At 35.8% G+C, this 21,189-nt stretch overlaps 1 protein-coding gene across 6 annotated transcripts in view; it reads right to left on the reverse strand.

The window, feature by feature from the left end:
• RAPH1 (Ras association (RalGDS/AF-6) and pleckstrin homology domains 1) overlaps nucleotides 1-21,189 on the reverse strand; it is an 86,415-nt gene that overhangs the window by 49,136 nt on the left and 16,090 nt on the right. For all 6 annotated transcript variants that reach the window (XM_053918958.2, XM_053918955.2, XM_053918959.2 and 3 more), the window contains exons 2-4: nucleotides 9,336-9,455; nucleotides 6,257-6,362; nucleotides 5,006-5,511 (exon numbers count right to left, since the gene is read on the reverse strand). In XM_053918958.2, coding sequence (XP_053774933.1) covers nucleotides 5,006-5,511; nucleotides 6,257-6,362; nucleotides 9,336-9,455 — 732 coding nt within the window. The remainder of the gene's footprint in view (nucleotides 1-5,005; nucleotides 5,512-6,256; nucleotides 6,363-9,335; nucleotides 9,456-21,189) is intronic.

Genomic DNA, 21,189 nt, shown 5'->3' on the forward strand with positions numbered 1-21,189 from the left:
GTTTTACTTCCTCCTTTCCAATTTGGATGCCTTTAATTTCTTCCTCTTATCTGATTGCTATGGCTAGGACTTCCAGTACTGTGTTAAATAAAAGTGGTGAAAACAGACATCTTTGTCTTGTGTCTGATCCTAAGGGAAATACTTGTTTTTGCCCAGTGAGTATGAAGCTGGCTATAGGTTTTTCATATACAGCCTGTATTATGTTGAGGTATGATACCTCTATTCCCACTTTGCAGGGTGTTTCTTTCCTTTTAATCATAAATGGGTGCTATATTTTATTGTATGCTTTTTCTGCATCTGTTGATATGAACATGTGATTTTTATCTTTCATTTTGCTCATGTACTATATCACATTTATTGATTTGCAAATATTGCAACAACCTTGCATCCCTGGGATAAATCCCACTTGATCATGGTGTATGATCTTATTAATATGTTGCTGGATCTGGTTTGTTAATATTTTGTTGAGAATTTTAGCATCTATGTTTATCAGGCATATTTAAAAGAGATTGGAAGTCTTCCCTCCTCTTGTATTTTCTTGAATAACTTGAGGAGGGAAAGCATAGTTCCTATGTGAATGTATGGTACAATTCTCCTGAAGCCATCTGGTCTAAGACTTTCGTTTGCTGAAAGTGTTTTGATTACTGCTTCAATTTCATTAGTTGTAATCAGTCTATTCAGGTCTGATTCTTCCTGATAGTTTTGGAAGTTTGTATGTTTCTAGAAATGTACCCATTTTGCCCAAATTGTCCAATTTGTTGGCATATAGTTGTTCATAGTTTTTTCTTAAAATTCATCGCTTTGTATTTCTGTGATATCAGTTGTTACTATTCCTCATTCATTTCTGATTTTGTTTATTTGAGTCCTTTCTCTCTTTTTTATTTGATGAGTCTAGTTAAAGGTTCATCAACCTTGTTTATCTTTCCAAAGAACCAGTTCTTTGTTTCATTGATTTTTTTGTATTGTATTTTTAGTCTCTATGTCATTTATTTCCACCCTGATCTTTATTATTTCCTTCCTTCTACCTACTCTGGGCTTTATTTGTTGTTCTTTGTTCTTTAGTTGTAGTGTTAGATTGTTTATTGGATGTTTTTCTGCTTCTTGAGGTACATCTGTGCGTTCATTTTCATGTTTCCAGGTAGTTTTTCATCTCTTCCTTGATCTTATTGATAACCCATTATTGTTTAATTACATGCTATTTAGCCTTCATCTGTTTGATCGTTTTCGAGTTTTTATTATTGTTGATTTCTAGTTTCATGCCATCGTGATCTGAGAAGATGCTGGATATGATTTTAATCTTGATTGTGTTAAGACTTATTTTGTGTCCTAACATGTGGTCTATCTTTGAGAAGTTCCATGTGTACTTGAGTAGAAGTATATTCTACTGCTTTGAGATGCAATGTTCTATAAATATTAATTAAATCCATCTGATCTAGCCCTGGCTGGCTGGTGTGGTTTATTTGGTTACAGTATCATCCTGTTCACCAAGAGGTTAGGGGTTTGATTCCCATTCAAAGAACATGCCTAGGTTGTGGGTTCAACCTCTAGAAGGAGTGAGTATGGGAAGTGGCTGATCAATGTTTTTTTCTCTCTCCTTTCCTATTCCTATACAAATCAATCAATCAATTTTGGTTTTTTACAAATCCATCTATTGTGTTGTTTAAGTTCACTGTGTCCTTGTTGATTTTTTTTGTCTGGAAAATCTACCCATTGATGATAGTGGGGTGTTAAAATCCCCTACTATGACTGCATTGCTATCAATCTCTCCCTTAAAGTCCACCAAGATTTTATGTATTATGTGCTCCTATATTGGGTGTATATATGTTGAAAAGGATTATATCTTCCTGTTGGATCTATCCCTTTAATATTATGCAGTGATCTTCTTTGCCTCTTGTTATGGCCATTGTTTTGAAGTCTATTTTGTCAAATATAAGTATTGCCATGCCAGCTTTTTTTTTAGTTTCCATTTGCATGGAATATTTTTCCCATTCCTTTACTTTCAGCCTGTGTGAATCTTACGTTCTGAGGTAGTCTCTTGTAGACAGCATATATACGTGGGTCATGTTTTCTAATCCATTCAGCTGTCCTGTATCTTTGGATTGGAACATTACCCCATTTATATTTAAGGTTATTATTGATAGATACTTATTTATTGCCATTTTTTTCTTTATACCTATGTTTATCTCTCTGCCTCTATTTATTCTTCTTAGAGGAGTCCTTTAAACATTTCTTGTAATTCTGATTCGGTGGTAATAAAGTCCTTTAGCTGTTTTTTTTTTGGGGGGGGGTGGGTGGGAGTGACGTCTGGGAAGCTATTTCACCTTCAATTTTAAATGACAGCCTTGCCGGGTAGAGCAGTCTTGGTTGCAGTTCCTTGGTTTTTCAACACTTTGAATATTTCATGCCAACCCCTTCTGGCCCGAAGTGTTTCTGTTGAGAAATCAGCTGACTGCCTTATGGGAACTCTCTTAGGTAAGTGTCTCTTTCGCTGCCTTTAAAACTCTTTTACCTTTGCCATTTTAATTATGATGTGTCTTGCTGTGTATTTCTTTGGGTTCATATTTAATCGGGACTCTCCGTGCTTCCTGAACTTTGTAACTTTATCCTTCACTAGGTTAGGGAAGTTTCCAGTCATTATTTCTTCAAACAGGGTCTCTATCCCTTGCTCACTGCCTTCTCTTTCTGGTACCCCTATGATGCAGATGTTATGTTTGATGCTATCCCAGAAATCCTTAGATTTTCCTCATGTCTCTTAATCCTCTTTTCTTTCTGATGCTCTACTTGGCTACTTACTGTTACTTTGTCCTCTAATTCACTGATTTGATTCTTAGCTTCACATAACCTGCCGTAAATTCTTTTCAGTGTATTATTCATTTCGGATATTGTATTCTTGATTTCTGACTGGTTCTTTTTTATGGCTTTTATGTCCTTTTCTTTTTTAAATCCTCACCCAAGGATATGTTTTTATTGATTTTTGAGAGAGGAAGTGGGCAAGAGAGAGAAACACTGATGTGAGGAAATAGTATCAATCAGTTGCCTCCTGTACATACATACCACAACTGGGGATCAAACCTGCAGTGTTTTGGTGTAAGCACCACACTCCAACGAACTGAGCCACCTGGACAGGGTGGTTTCTATGTCATTTTTAATGCTTACTATCTCTTCATTTATACTCTCACTGAGATCATCCATTCTTCCCCTAAGATCCTTGAGCATCTTTACAACCATTATTTTAAACTCTGCATCTAGTATTTGGGTTGCTTCCACTTCATCTATTTCTTGTAATTCTTTTTCTGAGGATATCTCTTGTTTTTTTTGTTGTTGTTGTTTGGGACATTTTTCTTTGCCTCCCCATTTGGTGTCTGTGTTAGGTAGATGTACTGTGTCTCCCAAACTTGTTTTGATAGTTTTATGCTGAAGGTGTCTTTTTGGGCTCAGAGGCACAATCTTCCAGATCACCTGAACTCCATGCTGAATGAGTATTTCTTGTGGGTTATGTGTACCCCTGTTGTAGTTGAGTCTTGAATGCTGTTGGCTCTTTTGTGGATCAATTTAACCCTTCAGGCTGGGAGACTGTAATGTTAAGTCTTGACTACCATGAGTGAGAAGCTGTACAAGGGCTGCCCCTTGAGGCAGTGTTGTTCCCAGCTGGGTCTGGTGCCTGCAGGAGTCCTCCTTTGGGTGGACCAGTTGTGTGGCTAGTTGGGCTAGCTCTGGTGTGGTCTGAAGCCCCACCACTGGTTTTGCTGGTTTGGGTCCACTTGGGTCGAGTTCAGATACATGTCGTTGTCATACGTTGTGTGCAACTGGCCTTGGGCTACCTATCTGTAGCTACCACGCTGTTCACTGTTTGTGTCTGTGTCTCCAGGACATGGATGTACATGTGAGGGGCCAATCTTTGTAAAAGAGTCAGCTCCTCCCTGTTTATAGCTGGGGGAAGCTCCGTAAAAGGACCAAGGCTCCTGAGGTCCGTCTTCACCGTTCATCTACTCTGCCTTGCTCTGAGGCTGCCTGGTCTTTCTCTGGAGCCTCCCAAAGAGAGACTATAGGATGAGCCCAGGCTAGCCAAGATTGGGCTTGTGGGTCCCTTTTGGGATCAAGCAGTCAGGCACTCAATTAAGGTAAAGTAGCCCCTGCTTCAAAGCCAAACCCCCTAGTGTCCGGCAGAGTCTCCAACTCTAGTTCCCTCAGGGGGGCTTGCTGCAGATTCAGGGTCAGTATAGCTGGCTATCCCCTATGCAAGAGCAAGCTCATGCACAGGGTCAGGGTGGCTGTCCCTGGGCTCAGGGGGATAGATCAAAAGAGTCTCCCATTGGGGATGATGCCAACCCAAACCACAGAAGAGGAGGAACACTTCATCCCAGTCCCAAACAATAACCTCTGAGAGTCTCACACTCTGAATGCCCCTGCTCTGAACCGCTCTCCCTTCTCACCCATGGAATTGCATCCAGCAGGGGTATCTGGGACTTGGCAAGACTAATCGAAAAAAATCTCTCACTGGGGTGGTACCAATAAGTCTGTAGGGGGAGATGGGTACTTCTTTTCCTTCGCAGGGTAGTGCAGACTGAACTTGCAGGGGAGTTTGGATTTGCATCCCCACAGCGTAGCCACACAGCATGGCACTTGCCCATCTGGCTAGCAGACCTAAGCCTCCCCGGGGACACAGTCGGAAAATCCTAGCTCTGGGCAGCTGGTCGCAGCAGGGCAGGGCCAAAAGTCTCAGCTCCACACATGGGCTCCAAAGCCAGCAGGATGGGCAGGATGGGAAAGTCCCAGCCCTGCACAGCTCTTCTGTACCATTGGGGCAGCCTAAATCTTTTCTTAATCATCTCTGTGACCCAGCCATAGCTGGTAATATATTATTCTGTGGTGATTTTAAAATTTTGCTCAGAGGTATCCTTGATAAATATTAAATGCAGAAAAAAAATGTTATTTAAAACTACATTTAAAAAATATTTCCTATTTTAATACTAAAATACCAGGAAAAAAAATTCAGTTTACTTACCTCAGTAATTGGCTGCCCCTGATGTGTCAAATCCAGTTCTTGAGGGCGTGTTACTTTGTCAATATCCAAAGAGTCCATGCTGGAAGCTACAGAAGTGACGCTGGAGCGAGAGGAGTTACTAATAGAGCGTACTTCAGCATCACTCACTGTGCCTGCTGATGCTGTTCTTCTGTGCTGATTAGTTACAGAGGGCTTAGTATCTTCTAGTACAGATTGCTGAGCAGCCTCATCCATGCTCAAGGAGGCCTGTTCTAACTGTGCAGTAATGTCATCCAGGGAGTAGTTGGCATGTGATGGTTTTGTTATCCTATTAGATGATGAAGACAGTCCTTTCAAGGTGCCATGTTTTGATACATGTCGGCTAGGAGGTGCTTTCTGAGTGGCTTTTGTTTCTGTGATTTGACGCTTACTATTTCCTGCACCGATACTGCTGAGCTCCTGCTCTATAGAGCAAAGATCGGCCATTAGGGCATCCAGATCCACAGTTTCTCCCTGATTCAGAGCTTCTGCAATGAACAACATATATGATGTTTCCATAACAACTGAATCAGAATGTATACATTCTGTTATAAATCAGTTAGTAAATTCAGGGGAAGAAACAAAAAAAGTCATTCTATTGGGCCTAAAGCGTCTCAAGTATAATATTTCTAAGTTTTTGTTTGTTTTATATTCCAAGAGAAATCTTAGAAGCAAACACCCATCTTTTAAGATTTATAGCTATCAGAAGAGAAAAATAATATAAAAATTGTACTGTCCCTAGTTTTAACCACATCCCCAATGTAATTTTTTTACCAGAGGCTCTAAGTTGTTAATATGATCAGTACCCTGGTAGAGATGTTACCTAGAGTTGAGGGCATAAGGAGAAATGTAAAGCCTAAAAAAATTTCAGATTGGAATATCAATTTCAAATACTATAAAGTTAACTCGGTAGAGGACATTAATAAAGGCCAGAGGGGTTGATTATAAAATTACTAACAAGTAACTTCACTGGACTTTTTAATTACTTTTTGTGGGGTTCCACCTGAGTATGTACTTTTAACAACTCAATTAGAACACTATTTTAGTTATGTTCCAGTTTGTTTTATCCTGTGATCATTTGTATTAGTAAAAAAAATACATAAATAAATATAAGAACTCAGTAAAATTATGCATATCACTTTTAAATTGAGATATTTGGAATTGTAGCTACACTGATTCTACATTATATAACTTAGTATACAATTTTACATTTTATTTCCAATTACATCTTACCATTCAAGTTGTATATGGAGAAGCGATAAGAAAAATTGGCCATGTTTGTTTCCTGGCGAAGAGGAGATCTTTTTACCGGTTCCACGGGCTTGTCAGAATCCAAACTCTTTAAAAAAGAAACTTTTGTAAGTCATTATATTTATGCCTCGATTATATAAAAAGTTAGTTTGTTTTATGATTAAGTGAATTGTTATAGAACAGCCAATAAAACCTTAGTTTTTCTAGGTAACAGCCTTAAGTATAATTGGTTTTCATATTATTTTGGTGATAGTATATTTTTATTTTTTAGATAATAATCTTACTTAAGGCACCTGAGACTGTCATAGTTAAGAGTAAACACCTTTCCAAATACATCAAGTATAGCCACAATTCATTTTACATCAATTTACTATAAAATAAACTAATATAAATATGGGCATGGTAAGATAAATAGGAAGAAATGATGCAGATAATTCTGTTATCTCTTTCCTCAAAGTAGTTTGTTTTGGTCCAGCACAGCATCATTCTTGGCATGAAGTACCCTGAAATAAGGTACAATTCTGGATTCAAAATTAGTGAGGCCCAAGATCTTAACAGAGTGGCTACACCTTTAAACAATAATGGAATATCACTGTTCTTTTCAAGTTCTATGAGGGCACACTGTAACCCAGCTATACTGTTTGTGCTAAGTCTAGAATTACACTGCACTTCAGGGCAGGCTATCTAGTAAGTTATCTCACCATGTTTTAAAATGACACTTTTTCTAAAATAAGTAAGATGTTTACAACAGAGAAATTCAGGGTAAGGGCCATTAGTTATTTAGCTTTTATTTAAATAACTTCCAAATACTGAGATTAGTCTTTCAAAACTTTAATTTCTATCTATAATTACCAAATAGATTTCAAGTAAAAAAGAATGCTAGGTAGTAGAATCGTGGAATTAGATTATACTGCTATCATTTTTATTTATTTATCTCAAGATAAAACAGATCCATTCAGTAAGTGTCCATCCAGTTTTTAAAACTATCATATGAAGGAGATTTATGACCATTTTAGTGCCTTAGTCCAAAATTTCACAAAGCAGCCAGGAAATTCTCCTTTAACCTAAAACCTAAGTCTATTGCTGCAATTTAATAACCTTTTCTCAGTGGAAATAAAGACTAATAGGTAGGTAATGTTTTCTGTAAAGTAACTTCAATATAATTGAGGGCATATTAAAAGTCAATCTACTTATCAGTTTAAATAAACCGATACTTATGATTATCTGCTATGTCCATGGTGTTGGGATAACAAGGGAAAGAACAAGAAATACTCCTTGATACAAAGAAACTGGTAATCTAGTAGGGTGGTTTTTAATCTTTTGGAAGTGGGGGATTAGGGTTTCCCTGAGAATTTGAAAAATGTTATGCACCTTCCAGAAAAAAATGCAAATACACACTGAATTTTACACATAATTTCAGGAGATTCACCAACCACTTAAAACTTAAACCTGATTTAATATAAAAGTGAAAATCTATTAACATTTCATGTGTGATATAGGTGCACAGATGACACTTTGAAGTGAACTAAAATAATAAAAAAAAAACTTGGGGCTTTAAGCCACTAACTTTGTAAAATTTTTGAAAATTTCTCAAGTGTTATAAAGCAATTTGTTAGCAGTGAGCCACATTACACAGTTTTTAAAAATCCTTCTCTCTAAAGACAGATTTGTATAATAAAAAGAACAGTCGTAGCATCAGTTTAGGAGTCGACTTTTTTGGCGAGTGGCTCTTTACATTTAGACGTCAGGGGATTTAAAATCTGAAGAAGAAAAAAAGGTACTGGACCAGCAGAAAGGCCATCTGCAGGGGAGTGGCATGGAGTACTACACCTAGAGTGGCTGGAGTGATACCTACCTGTCTTTTCTCTTTTTGGCCCCTTTCCCAGGTATGACCATTTAAACCATACAGCCAAGGAAACCGCACACATGTCAACTGACCCTCACATACATTCCTTCATGCGTTATTTTCTATTTCCTCTATTTTACTTCCTCTTTCCTTTTTCTCCTCAGCATAGAATTGCATAGCCTAGTTATCATCTCTATGCCAAAATCACCTTTTGTAAAAAATTAAGAATTAAACTGATATGGTTTCATAATTACAAATATAAGACCTTTCTCTCAACAAATAATGTTATTTCTCCTCATTGGAGATGAAGGGAATGATTCTTATGAGATCCTAGTGGAATTGAAAACATTCTCCTTAAAATTCAGCAATAACAGATTATGGTCAGAAACATGTCTGCTTTTCAAAATGATCTAAGAATTATGTGAAGAGTGTATCAGTTAATTACAGACTGTTATAGAAAGAAACAAACCTGTACTTTAAGTTTATACCTTACCATCTTTTCTACTAATTAAGGAATTGCATATTTAAGCAATTTTACTCAAAAGTTCTTCCCAGAGATATTAACAAAAGAGTGAAAATAATTTTTGTTCTACTATTCTCATTGCCATAAAGTTAAAGTTGTTTTAGTAAACATAACCATTTTCATGTATTAAACATAATGTATTAACTGGGAGAGTAACAATGTACCCTTTATTCTAAAAGTGACCTGGTATAGAGGTAAGATTGTTCTTTAAAAACAAACAAACAAGCCCCAAGATACAATAAAACCAAATGAGAAAGCTTTGCCACTGTTTTAAAATGCAGCTGGGAATGGAATTTTGTCAGTATTCTGGAATCATGTAATAGAACATATTTGCATGTAAAAATATTATTTATGTTGTAAAATGTATTCAAATTAAGTTGTAAAATAGGATTTGCTAAAATTTAGACTTTAAAATTTTAGGTTTAAAACATTTTAGCCAGCAATCTTAATTTATGAGACAGATTTTAATTAATCCCTGTAGATGAACAGAACCTTTGTCACAAGTATTTTTTTTTTTAATACTCCTTCAAATAACCAGAGAATATCTTGTCCTATAGCACTATTCATTTACTTTTAATGCTTTGGACATTTTCCCTTTACAGAAGTATTTAAAAATGTAACCTATATCCATGTACTTCTAGCACACGGTGATCACTTAAAATTCTCACAGTTTTTCAAGCACTATTTCTAACCTGAGTGAGTTTGTCTAGCTCCCCCAGCCAGGCTCCAAACATTTTGTCCAGGTCTTGATCTTCTTTGTCACTGTCTTCTTCAGCACCATGGTCGATCTCTTCATCTGAGAGCTGCTCCATCTGAAACACATTTGTATATAATAGATAGTTACAGGGTAATCTTGAAAAAGTATGCCATGTATGTTCTGATATATATCGCAACTCTCTGGAGTCAAATCTTCAAAAATATGGAGACTGTATTATAAAAGGAAATTATAAGTCATTCTGGAGTTAGGGTTGACAAGTGAGTAGAAATGAATAATTAAGTGTCAAATTTTTAGAAAACTGTGAAAGAGTGAACTGTATCAGGTTATGACCAGAATCACAAATAGGAATAATCTAAAATTACAGATTACTCCCATTAATTAGAGGATATGAGAGCAGAACAATTTTCTCCACTAATGGATTGTAAAACACCCCAAATGCCACAGAGAAACAATTCCAGAAGACTTTAATGCAGCAAGTTATTTTTTGGTAAAAATTCGTTTAAATACAAGTAAGTATTTATCTTGCAAAAACTTAGTCTAACAAGCATTTCAGAGAAAAGACAAAACAAAAATTTTAATCTAATTTAGTTTGTTGAATTAGTTCCTCCTATCCTAGTCTCACTTTCTACCCCATCTATCTTTTACCTCATTTCCCCATTTGTTCCTGCAAAGTCCAAGGGACTAGAATTGAAATAGAAAACTAGAATTAAGTTAGTATACAAAATTTCCCACATGTAGTGACTTTTTAGGTATATAGTCCCTTGAACAAAAGGGTATTTTGCTTCTTCCCATTATTAATAAAACAATGTGACAGCCCTGGCTGGTGTTGCTCAGTGGGCTGAGTGCCGGGCCTGCGAACCAAAAGGTTGCCAGTTCATTTCCCAGTCAGGGTTTGGGTTGTAGGCCAGGTTCCCTAGTTGAGGGGCATGCAAGAGGCAACTGATTGATGTTTCTCTCCCTTTGTTTCTCCCTCCCTTCCCCTTTCTAAGAAATAAATAAAATCGCTAAAAATATAAAACCATGTGGTATCTGACATGGAACTCGCATATTACTTCATGAAGGGAGGGAAAGTCCACACAAAACAAAATAAAATCAATGACTGACCAGACACATAAAGTCCTTAAAGTAAAATTAATCTAATTAAAAAATATTTCATAAGCCAGGCAGTGAGGGACAAATACCATATGATCTCACCTTAACTGGAACATAATCACCAGAAGAAAAAAAGCAAACAAAATATAGCCAGAGACATTGAAGTTAAGAACAATCTAACAATAGCCAAAGAGCAGAGGGGAAGGAATAGTGGGGAGAAGGGTTTTCAGGAACTACTATAAAGGACACATGGACAAAACCAAGGGGGAGGGTAGAAGCAGGGGAGGGAGGTAGGTTTGGCTGGTGTGGGGAGAAAATGCAAACAACTGTAATTGAACAACAATAAAATAATAGAAAAATTGAAAAAAAAAAACCAAAAAAATATTTCAACATTAAAAGCTCAGAAAACTCTTCAGTAAAGCTTACTTTTGTTCAAAACAACATATTCTATATATTCAAAATTCATCTGACCACAAATCTTTTTCCTTCAACTTGGAGTAATACATACTAACTTTCCTAGGGACACACTGAATATCATCATTGTACATTCTATATTCTTGACTCACATTTCTGAAACACATATTTTGTTCTACTAGATTTAGGAAATATTTGGGATACAACCTGTCAGGTGGTTTTAAAAATTCTTCAGAAATTAAAGATATCCTTAATCTCAAATAAGAATTTGTAATATCTTACACCTCCAAAGAAGCAATCACCAAAATTACCTGTGATACTTAAATGTGGTTATGAATATGTAAAGAAGCTAATTGGCTAAAGAGATGTCATGAAGTTAAAATTTAAACATTATTTTGCTATATAAAAATGTGCAGAAAGGGTCAAATAATGTTGAAAAATCAAACTGAAATTAGTTCTAACAATGTTAAAAATCAGATCATATCTCATTTTAATCACTGAAGGGAAATAATTTTCTTAAGCTAAATAACTACAAAGGATAACAGCTTACCAATATCTCTAATAGAAACGGATTGTTCTAATTTCTTAATGGTACTACTCTAAGCATGTATAAATCAGGGCATTCTACCTTGACAAATGAAAATGAATCCACTAATCTTCCAATTCATAAATGTGGCTCTTAAAAAGAGATTTGGTTTTTAAATTCACTTGTGTTAATACTATTTCGAAGATTTTATTCATTACTGAATTATCCACAGATCAATCTCAACTTATATCATTCTTCATTAAAATTATCTACTCATCAAAAATATAAAATATTAGTGCAAAGAAAAACCTCATGTGATCAGGGACTTATTCATATAACAAGTGCTAGTTTGAGAACATCTAGGAGTAGTAAAACTCAGTTTTCATAATGAGGGCCAACAAGCAACAGAACTAGGAAGGATAATGACCAACTTCCTCTTCCTCCCTAATTTTCAAAACTAAACACATTGGAATAACCCAGAATCTAAAATATTACGAGGAATTCTGCTTTGGGATGATACTTATGTCTGCACTTCCCTTCTGAACACACACTGTAACTGCCCACAAGGAAGACGCTATAAAAAATAATTAAAAAAAGGAAACAATAGGAATATAATTTCACAGAGCAAACACAACACAGTTCAAAATGAATTTTAGTATTTTAAATTATCACAGAACCAAATAGAACTACAGACTCCACGTCAAAGTCTGGTGTGTTTTGTGAGTTTATCATAATTCACACCTAACAATTATTTACATTTAAAAATCTCTTTAAATATTTTCATTAATAGTTTTGTTTATCTAGACTACTACAGACTCAAGTAGAATAGGGAAATTTTGAAGGAACTATTCAACTTTTACCATTTATATAACTTGTCAATTTCAGTATTTCTTGAATTCCTATTACCACCTGCATTACTTTTATAAAAATTAGCTTCAGACATTTATTCAGAGACTTTTCCAACAAAAATTTAGGTTCTGCAACATTTAAGGATCTATACTCTAAAACAGCACTCTCCATTCCTTAGAAGCTGATGTTGATCTTTATTCTTTTATCTCCACCATGGCATCATTTCTGTTTATTACACACACTAAATGAAAAACCCCCAGAAAAGTTTTTTTTTTTTTTTATAGTTTCTGCACTGTCTAAAGTCAGCAAATCTAACAAGGAAATTCATTCTTTGTTATAGATTAAGGCCTGTCTCCAATTAAATCACAATTCTAAACCTGAATTTCCCAACAGAACGCCCTTAAAGGAAATGATGGCAGCATAAAATGCAAATAAAATAATAGTCAGTCAACTGTCACTCCAAACAAAGGGGAGAATAATTGAGTAAAGGAAAATAGAGCTTATAAATTTTGTTTTTAAAATAATTTGGATTTAAATGAATAGCTTCTAATATGATGCTTTTCCTTAATGGTGTACAAATAGGTCTGAGGAAACTATAATTATACTAGAACAAATATTATTACTCTGTGATTATTAGATTAGGTACTTTGGGAGAATATATTAAAGTTTTACTTAAATTCCCTGCTCCACTACACCTATGTACTGAAAGAATAAATGTATCCTAGCATAAATGAAAAGGTTTACCCCTCCCCAAGATGCAGACATATTGAATACGGACTAAAATCCAAAGTTGCTGGCAGGTCAACAAGGCCCTGTGTAACCCTGGCCCTCAGGGACCTCTCTGACCTCCCTTCCTACTCTCCTCCAGCCACGTTGGGTGTGGACTGTTCTGAAGATGTCTGGCAAACATCCAACTGGAAAAAAATGAGGAAGAATTAAGCTAAAGAGGAGGTTTAGTTAGCCTGAATATTATTTCAAAATCATTTTTTACAGAAAATCATAATTATAGGAATAATGACTTAACTAATATTTTAAACTAATTTACATTTATTTTACTTACGAAGTAAAAATAGAAATAATGGGGAAATACAACCATTTCTTATATGTTGGTTGGCTTCATTTCATAAATAATAGTGAATAATCATGCTTCATTTATTAGTTAAAACTTATAATATTAGTAAGCTTCACTACACATAATGAAACCATCCATTTAGTATGCCTTAGTATGAAACAATATTATTCCCACTAACTTTTCCATGAAGTTAATTATTCAAGCATATTTTCCTTATTAAACTTCCTCTTGGGAGATATTTTTGTTTACTATTCAATTCCCCACTGTGAGATGGAATAATGATCTTTATCAAGAAGGCTGGGCTTAGATTAGGGTTTAAAAATTTGAATAAGTACATTGCAAACAAGAGTGAGATTTAAAAATCAAGGACTAAGGTGGGACCTGGTCATACAGAATCATGAAAACTAAGCCCTCCCCCACCCCCAATACAACTGGATTCTTAAACACAGAAATGAAAAGGGGTATTTTACTCAACGGACATGGTGCCAGTATAAGAGTTACTAGAGAAGACTACCGTATATATTAGGCAGAGGTATTATGGATGGGGAAACTGAAGTCCTGAGAAGAAATAAACTTACATAAATCAAATACTTAGAGAGTGGCAAGAACAACACATGGTGTATAGCTGGGGTATATATCTAGGGTACCTCTTTTTGTCCCTTTAATAAATCAAAAATAATTGCTTTTTGTAAAAATAAGTACTCTATATGTGAAAATTCCCAGAATACAGGAGGAGTGCAGAGCTGCCACTACAGCAGAGCTCTAAGTCTAGCATGCTCAGTGTCCCAAAGAGGCAAGAAAAGATTTGATTGTAATATTTACTATACATCTACTATGTGCCAGACACTGGAAGAACAGAAATGAACATGACAGCCGCTGTCCTGAAGAATATAATCTAGTAAGGAAAACAATGAAACACTGTGTGAAGTGCTATAATAGAGGTATGTCACATGAGTGTAGTTTAACTCAATTTGAGAAGGAAAGAGGAGAGGTGTGAAGCTTCAAGCAAGATCTGAAGAATGACTGTGCAAAGCAAATAAGGGGAAGGGTGTTTTAGGCACAGGGTCCATCCAGCAAGGACATAAAGGTGTGAGACAGTAAGACAAATGAGAACTCAAGGTGCTTAACATTTCTGAAGCACAGGCTGTATGGTGGTGTTATTACATGCCATCAAATGGGCATGACTGCTGGCAACTCTGAGTGAGCTGTCTCACTACAGGGTTTTTAGGTAAGAAAGGTGAGACTGTGGAAGAAATGCAGCAGTGATTTACCACTGCCTTCTGCTGCCCTGTGTGGGTCCATGGTGTCTTAAATCATCAAAAGCCTATAAAGTGTAAGCACCGCTGCAAGGTTGTGTGGTGTAGACCTATGGAAAATGGGGCTGGAGAGAAGGCAGGGGCAAAATTATAAGCCATACCAAGGAATTTGGCCATGATACTGTCCAGCAATGATTTTCTAATTGTGGCTTGTTGATGACTTGCATCAAAATTACCTGGGGTGCTTCTTTTAAAGTCAGTTTTAAATGGTTTACTCTAAGATCTACTCAATACTAATTTCCAGGGGGCAGGACATTTTTACCAAGTTCCCACAGGTATTTCTTATGCTCACTAGGTCTGACGACTACTGTAGTGTGTTATGTTACAATTACTGGGAGGACTTGCCAGACAAACGTAATAGAGTTTTGCATAACCACAATTTGGTTAAAGGCAGAACCTAGAAGGAGTACTGCCTAAGACCAGAAAGAAATTAGGCAGCATCAGGATTCCCTAATTAACACACCACAATTACTCCTCCTCCATTACCATAATTCCATGCTTCTGTGAGTTATTCATTTAGAAATAAGTTTTAGTCTTTACATCCAGTTATGTTTCAGTAGCTTTATCACCCACATACAAAAAAAGGTTTTTTAAACACTTCCTATGCTGCTCTAATTCCATAAATAATTCCAAAGAAAAACAGGCACTAGAGAAGGGGGGCTATGAAGACTCCCAGGTTCAAGGAGTGCCTCCGACTGTGCAAGATAAAACTCTTGCAAAATAAAACAAAAGGAAGGAAACCTAAATCAGAAGGGGGGTTGTGGGGAGGGAGAGTAAGGGGAAAAAACTCTGTTAAATTTAGTAAGGCACAAAAGAGGAAGAGGACCCATCAAAAGGAAGAGAGAGGAAGTCAGAGCCCAGAAGGAAAAGGAGAGAAATGGACACAACATAATGTAAAATGAAGTGACAGTTATGGGGATGAAGGGCCATTAACTGCTCATCTGAATTAAGGCACCAGAGGTATGTTTCTCTCTTAACCTACAACACAGGACCTTTAGTTCTGCTGTGAACTAAATGGTACCATTTGTAAACTGACCAAATGGAAACTGGGAATTTAATAAACCAACTGAATTTACAAAAGCTCTTTACAGACTAGATATTATGTGGCATATGTGGCAACGTTTCCCTTAGGTTTTACCTTTTATTTTGTGGAATGGTCTTTTTTTTAAAGATACTGCTAAATGTTTTATTTTTTAAAGTTATCAGAGGTACAAATTATTTTCCTTTTGAATTCTTACACTAGTTCAGTAAATTCTTCTCCACCCAGCAATCAATACTTATGTGAATTTTTAGTTTACTATTCATTCTTTTATGTAGTTAAGTACTCTACGTAAGTAGCTTAGTGTGACACATAATGTTGAGTGTGAGAACCTAAACTGAATTTTCCCCAAATTTAAAATATTCCATCTTTGGTACATTTCTTTTATTTATAGATGTGTTCTATGCATACGCCAGGGTTCTTTTTTTGAGGATCCTCTTCTAGTATGTGCCTATTCTTAAAAAGAAGAAAAAAAAACCCCAAAACAAAAAACATGATTTTATAGCTTGTCATTAATTCGTAAAGCAGATGAGTTAAAGAAAAAATGTCAAAATTGGCATTTCATATACACATCTCTAAAGTTTTTTTTCTAGGTTTGTGGCCCTCAAAAGAAAAGGCCCAGGTTCTACTTAGGGTCTAATACTTCAAAATACTTTGTCTACAAACAGCATTACACTAAGTAATATGAAGGATACAAAGGAGGCAAAAAAATACCTTCCATGACTTCAAAGAATATCAGTCCTAACTGTGGGGAGATGGTAAACACATAAGTATCTTGATTAACAAATTCCGTAAGAACAAAGTTCCCTCCTTTTGTAGGCCTGTACATGAAGCAAATTTAAAGGAAGCCATGATCTTCTAAAGACTGAAAGGGACTGGGAAGGAGGCAATGTACTGTGTTATTCAAAGGCTTCGCAGTAGCAAGCACAGTAAATTTGGCTATAAGGGAATTTTCAGGAACTAAGTTTCTTTCTTTCTTTTTTAACCTATCAACGAACCCCTTTTTAAAAAAGTTTTCACTGTATTTTTTTCTATTACCATACTGGTGTCCATATCCACGAGTCCTCTTTCCTTTTCGTTCAACCACTCCACCCCCTAACCTCCACCACCCCTTAGCTGTCATGGTGCTCTTGTAAAGTTTCCACGTGGAACCGTACCTCCCTAATAAAAGGCTCCTTCAGAGGAAATAGAAATATGAGTGGAGGTGATTCACACCCTTATGCTTTCTCCTGTATGTCTCTGTTTTTGACAACCCAGGATATAACTAACATGTCCTCATGTACATTAACTGCGAGGTAACTAAAGATCAAATAGGGATGCATAAAAACAGCTGTTTTAACAGTTGAAAGAGATTATCATGCCTAAGAACTATAAGTCAAACTACAGGTAATTCTGCTAATATAATGTTTTATTTATCAAGTACTTAAATGCACCCCCTAGTAAAGGAATTCCTTTTACAGAATGATGAATCATATTCATTCCTTTATTTACACTTGATTTCTATAACATTGGATATACTTAATCTACTAAACTTCAAACAGGAACTCCTTACCTAAAGTGCAAAAAAAAAAAAAAAAAAAAAAGAATCTTAGTTCAATGCTCTAAAGAAACTCTTAACACTCTTATAAATAAGGTCTAATAATCAATTTTATCATTAGTAATTACACAGTACATCATAAACCATAATCTGAAATCACTGAGCAACTAAAAAATAAACAAAAAATAATTGTAAAATTCCCTTGTTTTTATTCTAGCCTTCCAAGTTCTTTTCAAAAACTATGAGAATAATTTTTTTTTTTAAGCCACCCAGTGTGTGGTGGTTTGTATAGCAGTTCTAGGAAACTAATATGGTCAGTGTATCTGTAGAAATGGAGCTTTCATGACTGCTTCCAGAGATGCTCATCTTGCTCGTTCTGCTCCACACTTGGGACCTTTCCTGCTATACTTACCTAAGTATGCAGTTAATACCTTTGGAAGCAGTGGATATTGTACATGCTCTGACTTTACTCTCTTGGGTAGGAGAAATTGTCTTGAAATTCTTGAAAGCCTCATTAGGGAGACAGGTGACTACTGTTTTTCTTCACTTTTGCCCTATTCCCCTACAAGATAGCCAAATGCATGGCAGGAAATCTAGCCCTCACGGCAGCTCACACTTTGGGGAGGGTGGGGGCGGTAGGGGAGTGCCAGCCAACTGCAGCCTGTGCCATAGAAGCTATTTGAATTAAATTTTTAATCATCAGTATGAATTCAAGGTTTCAAACAGAAGTAAAGGAAAGGGTAGAAATAAAGATAGATGTGTCTGTGTGTGTGTGTGTTTGTAGGTTATGGCCACTGAAAGGGCCTCATAGCAATGGCACCCTAATAGCAATTAGCAAAGCCAGTGCCCAGGTTTTGCTTTCTGATGACATATTCTACCCAAAAAGTAACAGTAATCATCAGAGTAATAATTTCAGGGCTGGGGTAGGTGAAAAAACAAAACCAAGATAAACCCCTACAACATCTTCTTGTGCCAGAAAGTGCTCACTAAAGATTGTCATAAGGACATAGGAGCCAAGCTTGAAGAGGGTCTCAGGAGTCTAATCTGGGACAATTTAAGTATCAAAATAACTTATGATATAAACAAATGCTAACCCATTGAATAAAATAACAGTCCATTAATTCATACTGATATAAATAAATACATGAGGAAGAAAGCTCTTCCTTACAGTATAATGTCAACAAATTAATATAGAAGAAATGACGATGATCACCATTTTGCAACCATTGTAGTAACAACTGGTTTAGGCAAGAATCATCAATAGATGCTAAAATTAGTGAGTGAAAATTTGATGAGACTATTTATTTATGTATTCTTAAAATATCTCCCCACAAAGTAATGAGGGACACTGCCTTAACCATATGATCAAAGTTAACATCATCAATATTGGGGCAAACCAACATCATACACTCTCTGTAATGATACACTGAGAAGACATTATCATTTTGTGGTATTTCTGACAAAAAAAAAATGCATGACCTCCGTCAAATCACAAGAAACATTTTGTAAAATAATTGGCCTATAGAATTAAAAAAATGTGTAGGTCAAGAATACAAAGGCAGGCTGAAGACACGTTTTAGATTAAGGGACACCTAAGAGACATGACGGATAAATGCAATGGTTGATCCTGAACCAGAGAAAATATGTAAGTATATAAAGGATCTTATTGGAACAACTGACAAAAGTTGAGTATGGATTGTGGATTAGATCATAGTATTATATCAATATTACTCTTTCTGATTTTGATAATAGTACTGCAGGTATATAACAGAACTTCTTTGCTCTTAGGAAAAAAACATTAAAGAAATTAGCCATAAAGGGCACAATGTCTTCAACTATTTTCAAATGGCTCAGGAAACAAAGATGTGTGTATACATGGATGAGGGAGGAACCACAAAACCCCTGGAATTTGTTTATTAAAAATTGTGTATTTATTCTTACATGTTTGAACTTCAGTCACCTTCAAAATACTCTCCATTTGATGCAATACACCTATCAAGGCATTTTTTTCCACTGCTCAAAACAGTTTTTGAACTCATTGATTTTGATGCCTTTTACTGCTTCTGCCTTTTTTTGTTTGTTTGTTTCAACTCTTCCACATCAGCAAAATATTTCCCCCGAGGACTTTTTTTTACCCGGGGAAACAAACAAAAAAAAGTCACTTGGGGTGAGATTGGTGAACAGGGAGCGTAGGGCACAGTGGTCATGCTATTTTGGTCAAAAACTGCTGAACACTCAAGTGTGCTGTGAGCAGGTGCACTCATCAATTACCCACCATGAAATGGGCAAACACATTGAAAGAGTCTTCAAAAAAAAAAAAAAATCCACTGAAGCCAAACACAGCCTCTTATAATGATGCCAGCTGGTACATTGATACAGATGGGTTCCTAGAACACTGACCTATCAGGGGAAGCCTGTACTACCAGGTGCCTGCCCTCCAGAAGATAATTCCATTTTTTTGCGGTCCCCTTATACGTTAGTGTGTGCATATACGTAGACAGGGAGAGAGGAATGATAGTTAGGCAAGATGTAAACAATAGGTGACTCTAGGTAAAGGGAATATGGGAGTTCATTGCACACTTCTTGCAATTTTTCAGTAATCTTGAAATTATAACGAAATAAATTAAGGAAAAGAAAAAGAAAGGGATAAAGGGGAGACAAAGAAAAAAAACAGTCTCTGTCTTCAGGAAGTTGTACTTTAGTTAGGGACACAGACTATGACAACTAATAGATCATTTAAAATTCAGAAATAAACTTAAGGGAAAAAATCATATAGGTTGAAAAACATTTTTAACAAACAAAATAATGCACTTTAACCTAAGGACTCTGAAAAATATGGTATATTTCTCCAACACATGGTTGTTACTATGTATGCATGTGTAACTTTCCTAAATTGTATTTACCTGGCTTACTCAGTTAACTTACTCAGTTAACTCAGCCATCATAAAATTAGTTTTACTTAACAAACAAAAGCTGAGCACCCTAAAAAAATAATTACTTATCACATAATTCTTTCACAGAGGCAAAAGGCAATCATTTCTAACCTTTGGGTGAAAAAAACCAAGTAATAACTAATTTAAAATAAAGTAGGTTAATGTCACAAGCACGTCAGGAAGAAATCAAAATTCAGTTCTAAACAAGGATTGGTATTTAATCTAATAACAAGGCTTTGGGGTTTTTTAAGATGCTTTGATTTTAAAATCTTGTTACTAAACGAGAAAAAAGGGAATTAAATAGTAAAACACTTGTATTCTGCATTATTCATAACACATTCCCTGACTTCTTCCCAACATCTACGGATTTGGAAAGGAAGTGCCCAAGTTGACCAAATATCCCCTGTCCAACAAAGCTGGGATGTCTGCTTTCTGTTTCATCTATCTCATAAATATAAAATCCTAGGAAAGGCATTTACAACACATTATTGACAGATGATACATTCAGTACAGTCCCCTGTACAATCAACCAATCCACCTAAGTAAAAGTCACACGGCTAAACTGTAATTATCACAGAGCAATTTATCAGTTTCAGTACCAGGAAGCTCAACTCTTTTTCTGACTCCTATTTTGTTTTTCAATTTGATGACTACTATGTTGGTTCAGACCCACACTATATCATCAAACTCAAGATTATTCTAGCAACCTCCTAACTGACACTCTTCTTTAATCTATCACAGTCAGCCTAATCTTCCTTAAAGCTTCATGTCATGATTCTGCTTAAACACCCAAAATGGTTCCTTATGAATTAAGTACAAACTCTTCATCAAATAATTTCAGAACCCCTCTGACATGGCCTCAACCTAAATTTTCAACCTTATTTTCTACTCTTCAGGCAACTAAGCTAATTATTATACTCAGAAAACAAGCCATCCTTTAAAAAAAAAAATTATTTGATGAGGGAGAGAGAAACAGACTTGTTGTTCCACTTATTTATGCATTCACTGGTTGCTCTTTTTATGTGCCCTGACTGAAGATTGAACCTGCAA

The sequence above is a fragment of the Desmodus rotundus genome, chromosome 2 (assembly GCF_022682495.2).
Source record: "Desmodus rotundus isolate HL8 chromosome 2, HLdesRot8A.1, whole genome shotgun sequence".
NCBI classification, from domain to species: domain Eukaryota; kingdom Metazoa; phylum Chordata; class Mammalia; order Chiroptera; family Phyllostomidae; genus Desmodus; species Desmodus rotundus.